Genomic DNA, 20,868 nt, shown 5'->3' on the forward strand with positions numbered 1-20,868 from the left:
AGTAACCTTTTATTTCTCTTGTGAGTTGTGACTAATTTGTTAATTATTTTTACATATCGAGATGACAAAGCTTTTATGCTTAGCTTCTTACTAGCTAGCTATTGCATAGTGCTTATCAAGTGTCTTCATAATAGGGATAACATGGCTATTAACCCTAACTTGCATTCGAGGACAATGCATGACTTGATCCACCATAGAACACAATTAATTACAAATGATTATTTGATAATATTTAGAGGAGTTTGAAAAGTCAATTAATTAAGTCAAGTGAACTAGTCAATTATAATAGTATATGGGCATTATATTCGATAAAAAGTGTCGTAGAATTGAAATAAAAAATGGGATGTACATTATATTGTTTTACTCTCTAGAAGATTGATAAACAAAAAGGTGCAAAACAAGCTAATAAACTCACCATTTCTATTGATCTAGCTCATTAGCTCATATATATCATGAAAGAAGACATTTAGGGAGTGACAATGTCGTGTCGATCCAACAACATGCGTGTTCAATCATAAAATACATTAATAAGTTTATTTTAGTTAAGATTACATATTCACTCACATAGTGGAATTTACAACAAAAAATTACATGAAGTAAATTATTGGGAAATTGTTTCGTTCGTGTACCTCCAAGTTTTTAAAAAATGCATCGTGTATCCTTGAAAACTTTTAAATACACCATATGCTCTTGAGGTTTGTAAATAAATGCACCAAATACCCTAATCCTCTAATAAATACACAAATCATTGACTTATCAAACTAAAATTATGCCCACACATTGACTCACTTTTAATATTTTATATTTATGTAGTAAAATTGCCTAAAAGCATAAATTACATACATCAAAATTTGAACTCCGTCAATCATTCTAAATCCTAAACTTTTGGGTGTTAGATTTGCTTTACTAATTAAGTTTACTTTATAATTAATTGATTTAACATTATAGTAGCATTAAGCTGTAATAACTTGATAGAATTTGATTCTTAGGGGTCTCAATTTAACAAAATAACATTTATTGTGAATCTAAGGGTATTTTGTGCAAGTTTTTAAAGTCTCAAGGGTACACGCAACTTTTAGTTTTCAAGGGTACACGGTGTATTTTTTTAAAGGCAAAAGCTAACGAACGCCCCGGGGGCGTTGGATAAGCTAGCTAAAAGTAGAAAGATTAAATTAAAATGAACATTAATTACACCGATCGACGCGTGATTTTGTGATGCTTTCCCAAATTTATACCACTTTTGGTAGTACTTTAAATGCTTATCCAACGCCCCGGGGGCGTTCGTTAGTAAGATCCGTTTGGTTTAATTTTTGGAGCATAATAAATCATACTCCATAGTACTTCGTAGTAAATAATATTCAAAACCAGTTTTCAGGTCTTAATTTCTGGTTGATATACTGTAGTTTATAAATCTCCATTAAAATTAGGACGATGTAATAAATTTTGCCAGCTTGTTAATTAATTTACTTTAACTGAATTTTCCTCTTAATTGTCCACTGTAATTATTTTTCAGACTTATAACTCGCACGGTCGCACGTACAAAAAAAAAAGTATTACGACTAAATAAGACTTATACTCGTAGAATATTTTTTCAATTCTCGTAATATTAAAACTAGTTTTGTATCCCGTACGATGTCCGAGCTGTTTATGAAGTCGATTTAAATCTATCCACGTGGCGCGACACTCAAATTTTATTTTATTGAAAATAAAACTCTAAATTAACAATTTTATCCTAAAATTCTATCAAAATTTGATTCAAAATAGAATTCTAAACTAACTTTTAAATCTTATGAAGTGTATTTAAATCTATCCAACGTGGCGCGACACTTGGCGAAAAGTTAGAATGCCAAAAGTCGCTGCGTCGTGACCTGGCTAAAAGTTTAGCTTTATATATTAGTTATATGATATGATATGATATGATGGGTGAAGTAAAATTTTTTTTATTTGATTGATATTTGTATAGCTACAATAATACATATTTCTAGGGTACAAAATATTCCTTGTCCTGTTTTATCTAAGTACTACTTACATGCCATTTGTTATGATTGATTTAAGTGTATTATATACGTTGAATAATTTTATTTTATAGGATAAATAGAAATGCCCTCAAAGATTCAAGTTTAGCTAGATAACTCACCGGTCACCACCCAAAGATGACCCGAATCACACATGCTACGTATATAGTTCGAAACAAATTGATTTTATATGACGTATTTTTCATGATACTCCATGATTTCGTATGGAGGAGAAACACTTCCCATTTAGCAATATATACATCGTACATACTAATGTTACAACAAATTCTTTTGAGTAATAAGTGTGAACATCGATTGTGTTATTGATCATACACTGATATATGAAAATGGGATTTGTGTTACACGTGTGGTGCGAAATAGCACAAAATTAAGTTGTGTCGTCGCCATTAATTTGTTTTCTCTAAGAAAGGAAAAAAATGACATTGATGTTTATGTCCAAACGTGTTGGTGCAGGAAGTATTTGGTGCAGGAACATTAGGGTATGGTATGTTACGCAAGTAGACTCATATGAAACCATATACAAAGCACAAACATTTAGATTTATATAATATAAATTTAATTTTTGTTATTGTGACAATGTAGTGGTTGGACTATTCATGAGATATACGTACTCAATCTATCTCATCATAATCTTATATTATATACGTACTTGTATTAGAGGGGACCAAGTTGAAATAAGTTAGAATGGTGATAACGAACTATCGTTGATAGAATAAATAATTAGCTTTTCTGTGTGATTCAAGCTGTATCATGTACTATACCATACAATTAACACTCACTCGTGTGAAGGGTGGATTTCAGCTGAAAATTATGTTGGATTTTAAGGGTTTCAAAGCTACTCAATTAAATTCATGCAACATTGAGATGGTATGGTGTGTTAGGTCTTAGGTCGTGGAACAACCACGGCCTTAAAAATGAGATTTATTATCTAATCCATCCAAGATATTATAATTAACACCATATAGCTTATAGTAGATCCAATCGTCTACAAATTAAATACTCTATTGTCACATACATGAACTCATACACTCATGTACATACTTTTAGGGTAAAAGATTAGAGTCTATCTATCTTACTCTGAGCTATTATGGAATAAAACCAAACAGGCTTGCATGGTAAGGTTTGGTGGGGAAATCACCTTGTGACTTTAAAGTCACGAGTTCGAACCCACCAATTATATTATGGAGCTGGGCCGACTTAACATGTGAGAGAGTCTAGACTCATGAACTCATAGAGAGTCTAGACTAATATATAAGGATCATACTTTTGGTTTTAATTTTGGTGTACTGCATATATAGAGTCAATAGAATCGCAAAGGCAATGATGTAAACATGATTCAATTCTAACTAGGGTTTCACCTCAATATTCGAACTAACTAAACTAGTTGACATCCACATAATAAGAATTATTGTAATTTATGATCGTTAAAAAAAGTCCCATAGTCATGCACTCATGCCTATATGCCATGCTGGCAATAAATGAGAGAAATCAATAAAGAAATAACATTTGCAACTTACAAATCAAAGCACTTTGATTCTTTGAAGCCTTGAATGAATGATATGAATTGAAGAATAAAGCCCCACGGTCCCCCTTGGTAAGCTAGCTAGGAGGTTGTTGCCTAATTTTTGTTCTTTACAATTAGCCGCTTCTTGGATTCTTATCTTCAACCCTCGTCGACGTCGACTTCAAAGCCTTATTCTAACAAATATTGGTTTCGAGGGTTTAGAGCGTTTGATGATTTTGTGGGAATTAGTAGTTCGATACACATAACCTTAATCCTCTCCCGTACTTAAATAATCGTTCAAAATAATACTATTTCCGTTTCATATCAGATCATCAGCAACATTTTTTGTCAATAAAGAATGTTTCATATTATATACTTTATAACATATGATATTTCCTTACTCCCTCCGTCTTTTAATAAGTGTTACAGTTTAAGTTTTTTCACTATTTACATAATGACTTTGACTTGATTATTTTATTAATATACATAAAGTAAATGTTATTGTATAAGACATTGTTGGATTTATTAGAATGTATATACTTTCATATTTAAAAATTTCCTATAATTTACTAACATATAATTAGATAAATTGATGGTCAAAATCGTGACTCGCCATGCGTATTTGGTCAAATTGTAATACTTATTAAAACACGGTGGGAGTATTAAGTTATCATTTCTTTCATCTCCTCATCGCATGCATCTTATATTTCTTTCTTTATTTAACATACATACACTTGCAAACAAATTTTGCCTATAGATCCGTGCAAACTCATTAATTGCCAATAATAAGAAATAGGGATAGTATACAATATACTTAGATAAAACATGCTTGGATGCAAAATTCAATATTTTATGAAGTCTGCTCTTACAACAAGTTGACTTTATTAGTGAGTGACTAAGTGTATAAAGTCAACTTGTTGCATATTTTAAGAAAGGGAGGAAGTATAAGATATAGGATGTGTTCAAGAAAAAATAAAAATCAACGACAAGAAGCTAAGGAACGACTCTTTAAGAAAGAACCAAACTTAACTAGTTCTTAGTCTAATCCAGTCCAACCTAGACTTAAACCAACATGCATGAATATATGGTCAAAGTCCAAGACCAAATGACTCAGACCAATTAAAAAAACGACCAAGCTAAATTTAGGACCATCATAGTACATTAGGTTACCCCAATCTATGGTAACTTAGAACGTACAACTGACAACTGATCTAGCTGGTTGGACCAGTATTATATGAGAAGCACGTACAACCTTATGATTAAGTTAGCTTAGCTTGTACTAATGAAGGACCATTTATTCTAAATCTTGAAGCTGACACTTATATGACAGCCTAACTTTGACATATACACTTGTTAATTTAAGGTGTATGGGTGTATTGGTGTAAGGTAACGTACGGTGTGTGTGAAAACTGATTTTGAGACACTCTGAATTGATATTGTTATATCTCTATATGAAGAGAGCATAGAAAATGCACTCTCACAATGGATGCGCCAGAATCATATTTTAAATTTCATTGTGAGCTTAAATGTAATTGAAATGAACTTTTCTAAATCTAGCTTGAATAATTGATTTCACGAAAAACATCATATACTTAAAATTTAACTTTATTTTTTGGTGTAGAAAAAGTCACAAATAGTTTATTAGTAGACAGGTTTTGAACTAGCTTAGGTTGATATCATATCCAAAATTTCAACCAACGAACTAACCTAGCTGATTGACACCGATGTTACATTAGTAGCCAAAATATATATATGAGCCAAGTTTCACAAAATTCGTAGTTTTTGGATTACTTAATTGAAATGGACGTTACCTTATGCATTGTAATAATTTATTAATATTTATTGAGCAATTTAATCGTCATGAAATATTGTAGGGTCGAGCCAGCTCAATGTTCGTAGAAGATTCAATAAGCTTAATGATAATGTTTGGCAAATTCTAGGTCATTTCTCCGCGTAAAAAGCTAATTATGTAACAACATACATATATACAAACACAACAACATATTAATTTCCATGTAAATAGTCATGATTAAAAGTTACTCTATATTAATTCTGTTGAGAATTTCTATTTTAGTATAAGATTGTCTTAACTTTTGTAAACCTTTTCATTTCAAGAAAAAATAGATTGATCATATCCTACATGTAATTGATGGAGGAAAAAATGAAAGGATATTGTGATGAGAAGCTAGTGGCAAGGGTTGTGCTGCCACACGCTTGAAATGCTGGAAAAGTCAGTAATTAAAAGACATTCATCTTTCAATTCTAAAAATTGGGGTTGTAACAATTTTGGATTTAATATGCTTCAGAAATAAATAAAGAGGATCAGATAATCATAAGTTGGTCCCCTATAATATACCCGTACAATATAAACCTACAGCCTAAAACTTCTGCGTCAAAGACTACATGTTAATATGTTGGATTTTTTTATTTTTCTTATAGGAAAATAGGTTGGAATTTTATTTATTTATTAGTTTATAAAACATTAACATGTTATTGTTCATTTTTGGGACCATGATGAAATTGTCTCATTAAATGTCTAAAAAAAAAAAAAAATTATTCATTGATGTCCATTTCTAGAAGTTACATTCAGATCACCATAAATATATACCAATAACATTTTTTTGTGATATTTTAACAACTTTAGAGAAATTCCTTCAAAAAAAAAAAAATTAAAAAAAAAAAAAAAAAAAAGAAGAGAAAATATTTATACTAAAAGAATTTTAACTTTTGTTCATGGATCAAACTAAAAGAATTTTAACTTTTGTTGTCCATACACTATTTTTGTTCTATAATAATTGACACAATCGAATTTGACACACTTATCAATGCATTATTTTGACCCTAAATTTACAGAGTAAATATAAATATCATACTCCGTAAAAAATAAATAAAAAATTAAAGCTGATATTATGAATTTTAGATTTATATAAAATCTACTTTAAAACATTTTACATAATAACTTTTTATTATTATAAGTTTTTTTTATTAAAAAAAAATAAAATAAAATGAAATAAAATAAATAAAAATTAATACTCCGTATATAAATAGTGAAAAGAATAAAAAATTAAAGTTGTTAATTATAATGGAATGGATAGCCATAATTAGCATGTAAAATCTTATTGGGTTCATCTCAATCTCAATGTATAATATTCATGTATTAGCTTCTCATAATTTACAATCAAATCTAATTAATGTTATAAAGCTTTTTGAATAATTGAGGCCTTCCTCCATAATTTTTTTGGATAATGTTATGGGAATGAAAAGAAAGGGAGGGACGTGAAGGGAAGGGAAAGGAAGAATAGAGAGTTTTCCTTTCAAATCTCTCTACTGTCCTAGCTAGAGATCAGTTTCTTAGAATTTAATTCCTCTAATTCCCTTCATCTCTAATTTGTCATCCAAATGAAAGATATTTCTTCCCTCCACATTATCCATTCCCTTCGTTCTTTTCCCTCCATATTATCCATTCCCTTCTTTTCCCTCAATTTCTTTCAATCTAAACATACTCTAACTTGGTTATGAACTCTTAGCCCTTACCCTTAGAAAGCCAAATACTTGAATGACGTACTTCCTCTGTTTTTTTTTTTTAATCCGCTTTGACTTTTATATTATTCACCAGATCTTTGACCGTCTTTTATGAATTACATGTAAGAAAAAAAATATTCCCATTACAAAAAATAAGTGATTTTGCGACAGTCAAAATCTGTCACAAAAATAACAAAAATTGTCGCTAAACATAGTTACGACAGCCATAAAACCACGCAATATGTACACTAAAGATCGTGCAATATGTAGTGAGCTAATAGGAAGAAAAAATAATCGAAAAGATTAGTTATAATAATGTTTTCATTTCCATTTTTTTTTTAAAAAAAAATTGTTGTCATTTAGCAATTTTAAAGTGGAAACGGATGACCGTATTTTTGTAACTTTCTTGAACGTGCAAGATTGCCAAGATATAGTGTTACTTGAGTCATTTTTGTTGCTAGCAGCCGCCGTCGCCGTCGACCGTATTTTGTTTTGTCTAGTTCAAAAATTGGCCGGTACAAGTACAAGTTACAACCATCCATGGTTTACGAACATTACAATGTACAACTTGAATATAGGTTAAATGTCCCACTAATATTCGTCTTATTACTCTAACAATCCCGTTTGGAGCTTTGGGTAAGAGCCAAAAGAAAACGTTATAATGAATTTGTATGTAGATTTGTTAAGTAATTTTTGTAATTATTCAAGTTAATGCATCTCTAGTACTTAGCTTTTTTCATAACTTTTCAATAATATATTCATTGACAATTGAGACTATGAGAATAGAAATAAATATTTTCCTGGAAAAAATGGTTTTATGGCACTTGTAATAAACATAGTCTTACACAAAGTTTGCACAAAATTTCATTTCGGTTGATAAGACGGTTGCTTACCAAACTAGATTAGATTAAGTGAACCGTGAACTGAACCAAGCATAAGTCTAGTAAAAGCAAGATCAACAAATTGCTTGCATCAAGTTTGAAGTAGTGGAGTATTAAAATGAGTTTGATTGTAAAAGTTGTATTCTTTTCTCAAAATTTGTGGTTTACAGAATTACAAATCTATATTATTATTGTAGATGTTGAAAGACTATACATTAATGAAATTGTTATTCTCATCCATAAGGAAAAAAAAAAAAAAAAAAACATTTTTTTTTGGGTCTTGAGGCTTAATAGGAGTGATAGTAGAAATACTTCAAGCCCAAAAGCCCATCATAGATAGTGGCCCACTGGTCCAGGCTCTCTGTAGTAGGGCTGAAATGGATATGATGAAAAGTTAAATAAATCCCCATCGAAAAAGCCCATATCTTCGATTATTTTACAAATCAATAGTTGATAGATAACATCCTAAGTGTTTTTTTTTTTTTTTTTTTTTTTTTTGGGTTAATAAAAAAAAAAAAAAAAAAGGTGAAATAAACAAAGTTGAATATAAAATCTTCAATTGTATTCTTAAACTATAAATTGTACATTAGAGAAGGTAGGTTTTGTGACAAAATATTACTTGTATCCTTTATAACAGAAAATGGGCTTTATTATTGGTTCGAATAGTCTGCAGCTAAAGTGAAGCCCCGCCTATAACAATTCACTGATTGAAGTTAGTGAAATGAAAGGATTCAAATCATGAGAGTCGGATCAAATCTTCCCAATCTCATTGTACATTTTTCCTTACACCTTCTTTAACTTTTAGATTAGACGTTCTCGATCCTTACCAAATTTAAATTAGTGAACAAATATACTAATATTTGCACAAAGATCGGAAATATTACGATCTTATTCTCCTTAACCTAAAATATTTGCACAATATCTACTAATTAATCAAATATTCTATATTAGAATTCTTATAAAACACTTGCAATCTCGGGTGGTTTCCTATGTTTTTGCATGTTTGCCTACAATCAATATTTGTTGAGGTTAAGAAGTTTTTTAATTTATATAGTTTGATAAATCATTATTATGATTCTTCGTGTATGTATAACTGGATTGGAGCATGAAAATTTAAAGTTTATGAGCTTAATACTTGTCTATTAGAAGGGAAAAAAAAATTCTATTAAACAACCTAATAACTAATTTAAGATGTTATATACTATGTAGTCAATACGAGATATATGTTTACATGTTACTCCCCCCGTTTCATAATGTTAGTCCCGTATGGAATCAATCACATAAAATAAGAAAATAAATATATTTGGAATCTAACATTAAAGTACAACATATTTCATAATTAGTTTACCCAATTTTTTTTTTTTTTTTTTTTTTTTTTTTTTTTTTTTTTTTTTTTTCATTAGGAAAGCACAAGCCATGATTGTATAATTAAAGGTGAAAATTTCCTTACTTAGAGTCATGTCATCAATCCACAATCAATTAATTAAAAAAAAATCAAGTTATAAATGAAATATATTCAATATGGGTAGATTTTTTTGAAACGCGCAAAATAGTATAGGGGACTAACATTATGAAACGGAGGGAATAATTACGTTCGAGTTTTCACATACATATTTTACCGGAATTAGTAAAAGAAATTTAAAATCTTAATCTTAGAATTTGTGTCTTCGATTTCTTCTAAAATACAACCCTTTCCTTTCATACAAGATTACAAGAATGAAGAATGTTATTTGGTTTGTACGTTGCCGTCAATTTACCTACTTTTAATAATAAAATAAAAATAATAAAAAGAAAAATAAAATAAAATGGGTGTTATTGGATCAAATATTTTTTAAAGCGGGTCCTCCAAATACCATATACCAATTGCCAACCTGGACTGGATTAGATCGGCCCACTACTAGTCACCAAAGTCAATATTTGTATATCTTTTTTACAGTAAATAAATAAATACTTGTTAATAAAATGTGACATATACTTAATTTTTAGTCAAGTTTGACGGCCAAAATTTTTGTTGAGTTTTTAAATTAAAAATTTATTTAAATAATTGAATTAGCCAGTCAACATGTAACGTGTAAAACAAGGAACAGCCTTTGCCTTGGTTACTGGCCCCTAATCATGTTTTTTTTTTTTTTTTTTTTTTTTTTTTATAAAAATAAATATAAAAAAGAAATTAATTGATATGGTATTAAAATTGAAGTCAAAGTTGTTATTCATGAAGTTCAATGAAAAAAAAAAAAAAAACAAAAAAAACAAACATAACTTCCATCTTCAAATTAGGGCCAAAACTTTGTGGTTCAACTTTAACTAAACTATGACTAATTGAATTATTGAAATTTCCATCCATGCACTTATTTCACATATACAGATGTTGATAAATTAATTCTTCTATCTTCTAAATTATGTCATAATTCTTGAATATTAATCAAACTTGGATTGAAATTTTGTATTTGCCATCATTCTTGTTTGTTCATATCCTAGTTTATGTGTGTCATTGTTGTTACAAATAAAGTTGTGTATGTACGGGTGCAATGCATTTTTCTTATCTTATTTTATAACTATTCAATAGTGTCCATTCATTAGCAATAAAAAAGCCAACTTTTTCTAATGACTAATAGTTATGTTTTGAAAAAAGTCTAAATAGTTCTAGCTAATGTCATTAAAGAATTAATTCATCAACGACATGATTATAAATAGCTGATATTGAAATCACGCGGTGAATAAAATGTTGAAACAAAATCCCGTATAAGTATTATTTTCTTATGGATTCATCTCAAGATCGAGTAATACATACTCCCTCCATCACTTTTTAAGTTTTTAACCTTTACGCTTATACCATTTAATTTTTTTCTCATAAAAAGATTCCAAATATAAAAATTAAATAGCGATGGAATTTCATTTTCATTTATATCTGTAAATATTCCAAATAGACATATCAACTGAAACTGTATAGAGTAATAATAGTTTTTTTTTTTTTTTTGTTTGTTTTGTTTTGTGTGTGTGTGTGTTTTGCATGATACAAGTTAATTATTAATAGCTATAAAAGTCACTAATTAAGTCCCAAAGATAAGTGTCTCCTACAGGCCACTGCTTTTAAAATCATAATTATTAGGTTAATGATATGGTTCATCTTTATTCTTTATTCTTTGCACATCATATTATATGCTTTTTGGTGTGATTAGTTACTACTTTATAAAAACGTCACTTTCTAATCTAATATATATAAATAAAGTAGGCATTTTTCGGGAGCATTTGACGCGCCACATAAGAAAAGGTATTATTTTGTCCAATGAAAAATTAGATTAATAATTTATTTTAGAATTAAAAAATTTACTCGCCACCTAAGCAAAAGTGACGAATAAGATTTAAGAATTTTGACACATAGGTAAAAACAACGAATAGTGAATAATTAAAATTTAAATTACTTTTAAAAACCAATAGTTATCTTCTCTAAGAAAAAACAATAATAAAAAAAAAAACTAAGTAATAATTATCTTTTTTACATAAATGGATGCAAATTTTTAATCTCAAATATCTTTAATCTCTCCCTAGAAAATGTTGTAAAAGTCTGATTTTAATAATGTACTCATCGAGACGAATAAAACTAAATCTCATATGACTAATTTCCCATAATATTTTATAGTTAAACGATTATAAATGAGACTAACATTTTAAACAAAACGAGTATATTAAATAAACGCATAGGCAAAAGACTTATTTTGATCAATTAAAAAACGAGATTTGTCATTTCTTTTTTGAATTAAAAATTTAAATTTTCACATAAGCAAAATTAGTGAATAAAGTTTAGGATTTTAAATTCAAGCGTCAGTGCGTCACATAAAATAAATAAAACAACAAAAGATAACTTTAGTGTTAAAATTAAAAAAGTATCTTATGATATTAGGAATTTTATCCATATAACTAATGAATGATCTTCATAAATATACACAATTTTAAATTAAATAAAATAATTACTAGAACCGTGCATCTAGTTAATAAGGATTATAAGTTCTTTTGACTATATAGTACTAGAAGTAGACTAATTAAGTTAGGAAGAGTATACTTGTACACTAAATCTTAAGAAATAGAATCTTATCTAATCATGCAAATAATTGTCAATACGATCAATATCAACAATAATCATCACTTACTCAAAAAGTTTATAAATAAGACAAGGTTATTTTTTCAACTAAAATCAATCATATTTGATCCGAAAAGATCAATTTAGATCAATATAAGTCGAAAACTAACTATATATACGTAATAAAAACAACTAGTGAATCAAACTAACAAAACTTATATTAATCAATAAAATCACTTACATTACACAAAACAATTAATAAGTCGAAAACAATTTGCCAACGAGAACTAAAGGATGATTTAATTATAGAAGTGACAAAGATAGACATATGAGAAAATGTTGTTTATATTTCACATGCCGTCCAATATTCGAATAAAAAGTAGGTATTGGAATCAGCCTATTACATCACTATGATATGCTTTAACTTTTTTTTTTTTTTTTCTCTCTCAATTCTACTATATCACCTACCAAGTATATAATGAATTTGCATAAATAATTTACAATTACAAAGTGTCAAAATCTAACTAAAGAATAAAGGAATGATTAAATAATAATCCTAATAACAACTATGAAATCAAAGAATGAATAAAAGAATAGTATTGGTCAGTTTTTTTTTTTAAAAAAAAAAAAAAAAAAAATATGATCTTGATAAACTTGAGCTTGTTTATGATCTTCTAAGTATTGAACTCATTGTGCCTCTTGCTAGGGCCAGAATTAGCCTTAGTGCCCCTTGGTAGGGCAGCTAAAACCAATGACCTCAACTTCATGTTGTTATACTTGCTCATGTTGTTATTATCTTCAACGTCGAGGTTTGTGCCTCCTCCAGCATTGCCACCACTTGGAAGCGAAGATGGTTGCTCCACGGCAGCCTTAAAAAACTGCATAGGCAGAGCAATGTTTAAGATCGGAGCTGAGGCGGTCCCAATCAAAACATTGTTATTTAGAGCAAACCCTTTTAAGAGTGGCCTTGCATGGCAAGTAGTAACCAATAATACTAGCAATGATAACATAAACAAAACTTTTGATGCCATTTTTTCAACTTTGAAATAAAGATTAATAGATGATGAGATTTTTTAAATTTTGGTGTAGGTATAAAATAATAAAGCTTCTTTTAGAGGAAGAAAGAATAAAAATGAAATGAAATATGGAATAAAATGAGGTGCTATAACCTAAGGTTGAGATTTATATAAGAAAATCTAATACAAGGGGTGGTTGAGGTATGACAAATAAAAGTAAAAGGTAGACTAATATAAATATTATGAAAGTTCGTTGAAAGTGAGGTGGTTTGAAACAGTGTGTAACCGTGTTTTTGGCTTGGTTTTAAATTGTAAAGTACGAGTAGTCGTACGTAGTAGTAAGTAATGCTGTGCCACCTTTGGTGTTGTTGGGGGAATAGGATTTGGGTCAGCTATACAAGCCGTGTCGGTGCTAACATACATTGAGATGGGCCTTGTGGTAGTTCATTACATTTATGTCCGCACTCGTTCTCACTTTGGGCCTTCTCAAATCGGAACATAAAAATCGTATGTGCAATCGGTTGTACCTATTTTTTATTTATTTTTTTGTAACGATTTATGTCGTTCAATTATTAGTGTTTGTAAGGGTTTTATTTTATATGATATACTAGTTTAGTTCTTGTGTGATGCACGATTTTAAACAAAACACATTGTAAGATTTGTTTATAATATGGAGATAGAAAGTTTCTAATTTTTTAGTATACATGGTAAGTAATTTCTACTATAAGCATATTACTTATAAAATATATGTTAAAGGACCAACTCAACCAAAAGCTTAAACTGATGGTTGAGGCCCAGGAATATGTTTTATACTCTATCAATATACCAAAAAAAAAAAAAAAACATAATGAACACTTTTGAACATTGAAATATTAATATGAAAAAAAAAAGACTCGGTAGGGATAAAGAATAAAGCATATGAATGGTTTACTAGATAAAAAAAAAAAAATCAAAAACTTAATGACATCATTATAGCAAATTTGCGAGAAAAAAAAAATTATGTCAAAGTAAAATGTGTACAATTTGAAGAAGGAATGGTGTCAATTAACAACGTTTTGTTTTAGTATTAGTTAATAGATTGATTAAGAAGTTTTGAACCCAAATTCTTATTTGCAATGGGTTGTATCTTTGATTTTAGTAATCAATTTCTTTTAAAAATCATCCATTTTAAGTTAGGAGAATGGATTGGGCTGTACCAACTTTGTCACCAAACTTGCTAGATTGAAGGGTTGATTTGGACTGTTTGGGTCAACAGGATATGCTCTCATTGATTAGCCATGCATGTCAATACTTTCAAAATTATTTAGGGTGACTTATTAAAATGCTCAAGGGCGACTTGTGCTAGAAGTCGCGTGTAAGGGTCTAACTTGATTACTTGATACGTGTTTCATTTATAAGTATAAATTGAATTAACAGGTAGCGCCTAAAAATTTTAAGTAGAGAATAATCTATTTGGGATTATGCCAAATGATTTACGATGATTATTGCTACAAGTATTAAATAAACCTACTATTATTGGAATGGTCACATTCACATAGGGGTGGTCATAAACAATTCCAATGGTTCTTTGATACTAATTTTAGTCAAATAAGTCATTGGTCCGAATAGAGAATTCATTAAATAAGGGTGGAATGGCTGCGCTTCCACGTTCATATAAGGGAGTAGAGGAAATATATGCATGTTATAAATGACTTTTCGTATCAATAATGAGAAAATTAGGTCTTGTTTCACGTTTCCATCAACAACCACAATAGCCCTTAATGTAATTAGGCATGAATTACATAATTAATGGACTCTTTACCCAATTTATAAGCCTTGTCACTCATGTACAAGCAAAAAAGGTACTCCGTCCAAAGTTACACTTGTATTTCCTCTACTCCCTTATATGAACGTGGAAGCGCAGCCATTCCACCCTTAATGAAAAGTTTTGTTTTTTTTTTTTTTTTTTTTTTTTTTTTTTGAAGGTAAGGAGAAAGACCCTAACTGTAGCTCAATGCTTACGGTTTTTTCGTCCGGTATTTACAGGTCGGATACTTTTAAGTGAGGAAGAAGGGTAAGAGATCCCTACTAAAACCCTCAAAGTGTCTTTAGGGGGGATTGAAAGCCTTACACTTAGAAATGGGCGTATGGTAGTTGATCATACTCAACTCGTGTCTTCGTATAATCGTATTATAGCACCTATTATCGATCAAGCATGACTCATCATGGTACAACATGATGGTCTCGTGCCAATTCAAGCCATCAAATTAGACATTATATTGCCCTAAATATCGAGTCACGCAATATATATATAGTTCCGATACATAGAAAATATTTATTAGGCTGAAGTTTGACCTGGCATGTTGATTTCTCACGACCTAATACGAACAATGTTGTGGTAGGTTGCATCAAATTCGTGATAAATCATTTCTTATTATTTCAAATGTGCCCAAAGTGTCAATTTTAAATGGGACCTTGTAAAGCTTTTGCTTTTCCTAAAGATATTTACTTTGTCTTTTCATAAGGTAGTTTGAGCGATGGAGGTATAAATTCACAAGCTTGGTCAAGATCTTTTATTATCGTGTAGGAAAAAATACAATTTTATCTTCATGATAATAAGTAAAAAAGTGTGTATCAAGTGGCAATTTTATAAATAAGTTAATACATTTTATAAAATATAGGTCCCATTAATAATGACTGGGATATTTTGTTGAGTTATTTACAAAGTTGTCCCTGTATAAACGTTTTTTGTTTAACATGAATACAAACCGGAGCTCCCTTAGAAAGAAGTATGAAAACATTTGACCAATCAAAATAGAAATTTGTCATATGTATTTTACCACGTACGAGTAATATTCATTGTTCTCACCTAGTATTAACTATCATGTTTTCTTTTACTCTATTTAAAAATAAAATAAAATTTAATCAAGAAAATGTATTACATTATTATGGTTCGAAAAAACATTTAGAAGAGCCGTCATAAATTGATTTAAACTCTAAAATATTAGTCACTGAGCTATTATCATATTAGTACATGCTAAAAATTAAAATAAAGATATAAGTTGGGCATGTGATATGAAGCCTATTACATGAAATATTAGAATAATTTGAGGCATCATCCAAATCATACACTCCTACAAAAATCAAATAATGGAGAAATTATAAAATATTGCTTGTAAATTGAGGATTGCCGACACCTTAACCATAATGGTAGAAATATTCTTTTCTTCACACTTCAGAGAAAATAGTGCAGTTGTAAAATACAAACAATGAAACATAGAATCAAACCTATTAAGCTCAAAAGGCTAGACTAGAGACATTGTAGAGATCCAAAAAAATAACCGCGTGAAAGAAAGACAAAAAGAGTACCAAAAAAAAAAAAAAAAAAAGAGGTGGGTTTTAATTAATTTAGGTGGGAGACAAAAATAGATGGCATTCACTGTAACATTTAACATTGTTGGCGGCACATTCAGTTTATTCGAAGTTTGGGCCGTCATATCATATCATATGACCCACCTCTTTTCTTTTTTTCTTTTTCTTTTTTTTTTTAAATGTCAAATTTATTTTTATGTTGGATAAAGGTTTTTTATCATGTCAATGATGAGTAGGCAGATAATGTTTTCAAGTAGATTTTGGTATTGGGATTGTCAATTTCATTTTTTTTTTCATTTTACTTTTTTTTTTTATAAAAAAAGGTGATGTAGGAAAAAATTAATGAGCAATGACTAATAAAGCATCCCTAATTCCCTATTCTATTAGAGTGGAGAATATTTTTACTTTTTAGCACCAAGAAAAAGGAAGTAATTAGTGGAGAATATTTTTCCAATTGTCAAAAATTGTTTTTCTACCTTGTATACTGTATAACTTATATGAGAAGAATTAAGCAACGGTTGAGGTTCATATTCAACTAATAGTTTGATTTATCTCATAATAATTGTCCCGAATAATAGATAACATAAATAAAACTCGCATAAAAGACAAAATTCAAAATCCAATCCATTATCAATCTATAGATTAGGTTTATGAAAGTGGGACAGGAGAATAAAGGAAATACTCACTCAGTGACTTCAAAATATAATACGGAGTAAGAATCAGGCTAATCTACCAATTTACCAACTACACCAACCTACACTTTCGAATGCATGATCAATTGATACGAAATTAATATGCTCCAAACATAAATACTAAAATATTTGCATTATTCCTCACATTTTTGTTTTAGGTCTTAGCTATCTTGAGAAGAAATGTCAAAGAATAGATGAGAAACTTTGCAGCATACAGAGAAGTTTGGTGATAGATAAAGGAACACTGTTTCTTCTACTTGGCATAGGTTTTGTCTACATGAATAAGTTAACTTCATATTCACTCAGACATGCTTAGAGAAAGCCAGAGGCGGCGAGGCTGGCAACAGTTAATACAAGACAACTTGTTGCCTTAATTCAAAGAACGTCCACTAGCTGAATTTCGGTGTGGGAAAAAGACATTAACGATTCATAAGACAGCGTTCGTTTCTATCAGAAGCATAAGCCACTGGACAACCAAGTTAGCAATCTAACAAGACATTAACGATTCATAACAGAACGTTCGTTTCTATCAGAAGCATAAGCCACTGGACAACCAAGTTAGAAATCTAATACAGGTGCTACACTGCAGTAAACTCGACCAAATCATAGCAGAAAAACTGAAGCAAACTTTCGATAGTTAAAAACAGAATTCAATGTTCATCAGACATTCGGACTACCTTCCAGGATTAATTTCACACAAACAGCAAGTTCTGAATTTTAAGTTACTGCTAGTACAGCTTAGTGTTGTGTTTATCTCGAAAGGGTTTTGGTGGAACAAGTGTAGCTAGCTAATAACAAACAAGAAGTTCTATGTTTATTCAGACAACAGAAAAACAAATGACTATTGACATGTTTTGTGTATAAATGATCAAAGGAAACAATTACAACTATGTAGGACATGTACAAATGATATCGGAATTAAATTCAAAGGCGAAAAAAAGAAAAGAATTTTGACAAACTACCTTTGTTTTTGTACAATTAAACGACAATGGCACATACTATGAATTCATTGTAATGCCATGGTCATAGAGAACTCCTCCAATACATCTCCTTCCAAACCAGCTGCCCACCTCCGGAGTATTCGCATTAGCGAGGCAGCTTTCCTCTTAGCCCTTGCAGTCCCTGTACCCATCAACTCCCAAATGGTCATTTCAATGGTTGTTATCCTTGCTAGTTCGGCCACCATTTCTGCTCCTCCTTTCCGACAAATAATTACTAGGGTGGCAATCGCGCTCTCCTTTGTTCTATCGGTACCACTTCTCAACACGGCCACTAGTCTCCCGATCATATGGCTAGCTGCAGCAATTGCAACAAAACCCCCTTTCTTAACAACCGTTTCCATAATAGTCATTGCTTCCTCTGGTAGCTCGACCATAACCTCCTTTATCATATCCAACACCCCACCTTCAACCAACCTCCCTGCAGTCTCTCTATCTCCCGCTAAGGTCAATATCGCGACTAAGGCATCCCTCTTAGAGCTCGTAGGCCCTTCCCTAGCAAGCTCGAGCAATCCTTTAATAACGCGAGTCTTCTTCCCAAGCCTCTTCCTATAAGCACTCACCGCGCATAAACTATACATTGTAGCAGCCGCATTGGCCTTAGCTTCCCATGTTGCACCCGAACGTAGCACCTCAATTACACCATTCAACGCACCATCAGTCTCCATGATCCTAGCCTTATTCGCCTCAAGAATCGACAAATTAAGTATCGTTGTAACAGCATTAACTTGTAGCTTCGGATGATCCAACCCCAAGTACCTTACCAACAAGGGGATTGCCCCGGCTTCCCCTATACAAGCTCGGCTATCCGAGTCGGTCTTAGCAAACACCCTAAGCTCATATATAACCCGGTTAACCATATCAACCGCCTGCGACTCAGACCCTAACTTCTCCAACAAAAACGACACCGTCATCTTCGTCGCCTCGAGCGCCGCCTTATTCAAAGCGACGCCGTTTTGACCTTCACTACTCTCGGCCGCCCCAAAGGGAATCCGCCTCTCCCTACACCACATAGCAATCAAGCTCTTCAACGCTCTGTTAGACACCAAGTTTGTGTTGACCAATGTTTGACCAGTCTTGGGACACGTGTTATGACCTGATTCGATCCAAAGCATAATTGAGGTTCGATCGTACGTCTGTCCTGTAGCCACAACAACAGGGTCAGACATCAGATCAAGCGTAATCGGACACCGGAAATCCGCCGGAATATTCGCCTCCGACGAAGAATTCCGGCGAAAATTTTCGTCGGAATTTATGCTTGAAGAAGCGCCGAAAAGCACGCATTTCGTGTATCTCACAAGTCCGATCAACGAAATCACCTCTGATTTTGATTTCTCGTCGGTTTGACACTGAATTTCGTCTTCCAACCACTCGATCTCCTCTCTGCAACTCGCTGAGTCGCTCATTCCGAGTTTCGCGAACAATTCGGCGAGTTTCGAGTGATCAGGAACAATCTCCTTCTTAATCGAATCAAGCATGGTGAAAACCTCAATTCGCAATCGATTATCGGAAGGATCAACAAACGATTTATCTTCACGGCACTGTTTGATCAACAAATTCCGCAATTCATCAACATCTTCGCTCAAATTCAGCTCACTTTTGGGGAGAATTTCAAGCAAAGTCCACAAATCCAAAGTCAACTCATGAAAACTACTGGAAATCGGCTCAATCTGCATCAGAAGCCATAGTTTGCTTCCGCCATTAGAGCAATCTTCAATCAAAGCTCTGATTCGCTGTAAAACGATGAACATCTCTTCGAAGCAAAGAAGCGAAGACGGCGAAAAAGGCGCAGAAAAACGGTGATTAAACTGCCGGAAAACTTCTTCAAAAATGACGGCGAGAAGACAGCATTTCCGTATAATCGAAGTGGAGTTTCGCTTGAAGAGAAAGCGAGGAGGATTGAGGGCGGAGATCTCTGAGGAGAGAGAGTGGAGTGCGCGGAGGAGGTCGGCGGTGGAGAGCTGAGGAGAGAGAAACGACGTCGGAGATGGTCGTCGCCGGCGTTGTGGGAAAATCGTCGGAGAAACCGCCATTAATGGAGGAGGAGAGAGAAAGAGAGAGAAAAATTCTCAGTAATAATCAGATGAAATGAAATTATAAAAGCATATATTATAAATTGAAATGAAGGTTTTTTTATGTAAGAATAATAAAAGGTAGATTGATTGGAAAATTTTTAAGACATTAAAGCCGAAAATATGGAAGACTTTATTAATAATGATAATTTTATTACAGTGATATTAAAAAAAAAAAAAAAAAAAAAAAAAAAAGGAAGGATTGAAGAAAGTTGGTTTGTTTAGTTTAATTTTTTGAATTATTCTTTGAGGTGTTTGGTATTAGCACTACTACTAATTCAATTGATCTTATTCTTTAATTGTGTGCTTGTTAAAATTATTTTTGGTCAAACCAATATAGTTGAATGGTTGTGCAAATTTTTTTATGTTTGTGTGCTGTATGATTAATTCAAGTTTTAATAAATAACTTGTGCTACGTATGTGATAATTGCATGACCAAATAGTTGTCAAGAGGTTTAGGTAATAATCAATAATGAATAATGGATACATTTATAATTTAAGTATTTGCGATCAAGTTTCGTAAGTTAGGAGATAAGCGAAATTGATAAGGTTTAATTATTGAAATAGATTTTAAAAAAGTATGTTGGTCATGTTCTATAGGTAATATGAGAATTAAGATTGAATAGTTTGTTACATTTATCTACTTTGTATCAACATTCTTGAAGTTTTTTTTTTTTTTTTTTTTGGTAATTATGGATCTTGCTAACGAATGAGGATT

At 31.2% G+C, this 20,868-nt stretch overlaps 1 protein-coding gene across 1 annotated transcript; it reads right to left on the bottom strand.

Moving 5' to 3' along the window:
• Nucleotides 1–17,872: 17,872 nt before the first annotated feature.
• Nucleotides 17,873–20,167, bottom strand: LOC145623688 (U-box domain-containing protein 16-like). Its single transcript, XM_081676542.1, has one exon. It carries the CDS (start codon nucleotides 20,109–20,111, stop codon nucleotides 18,087–18,089), a length of 2,025 nt encoding a protein of 674 aa, XP_081532668.1. The 5' UTR covers nucleotides 20,112–20,167; the 3' UTR covers nucleotides 17,873–18,086.
• Between the last annotated feature and the right edge of the window lie 701 nt (nucleotides 20,168–20,868).

This window comes from Chenopodium album, chromosome 3 (assembly GCF_948465745.1).
Source record: "Chenopodium album chromosome 3, dcCheAlbu1.1, whole genome shotgun sequence".
Taxonomy (NCBI): Eukaryota; Viridiplantae; Streptophyta; class Magnoliopsida; order Caryophyllales; family Amaranthaceae; genus Chenopodium; species Chenopodium album.

Excerpts from the sequence above, each read along its gene's own strand:
- LOC145623688 (XM_081676542.1), bottom strand. The coding sequence starts at position 20,111 with ATGGCGGTTTCTCCGACGATTTTCCCACAACGCCGGCGACGACCATCT.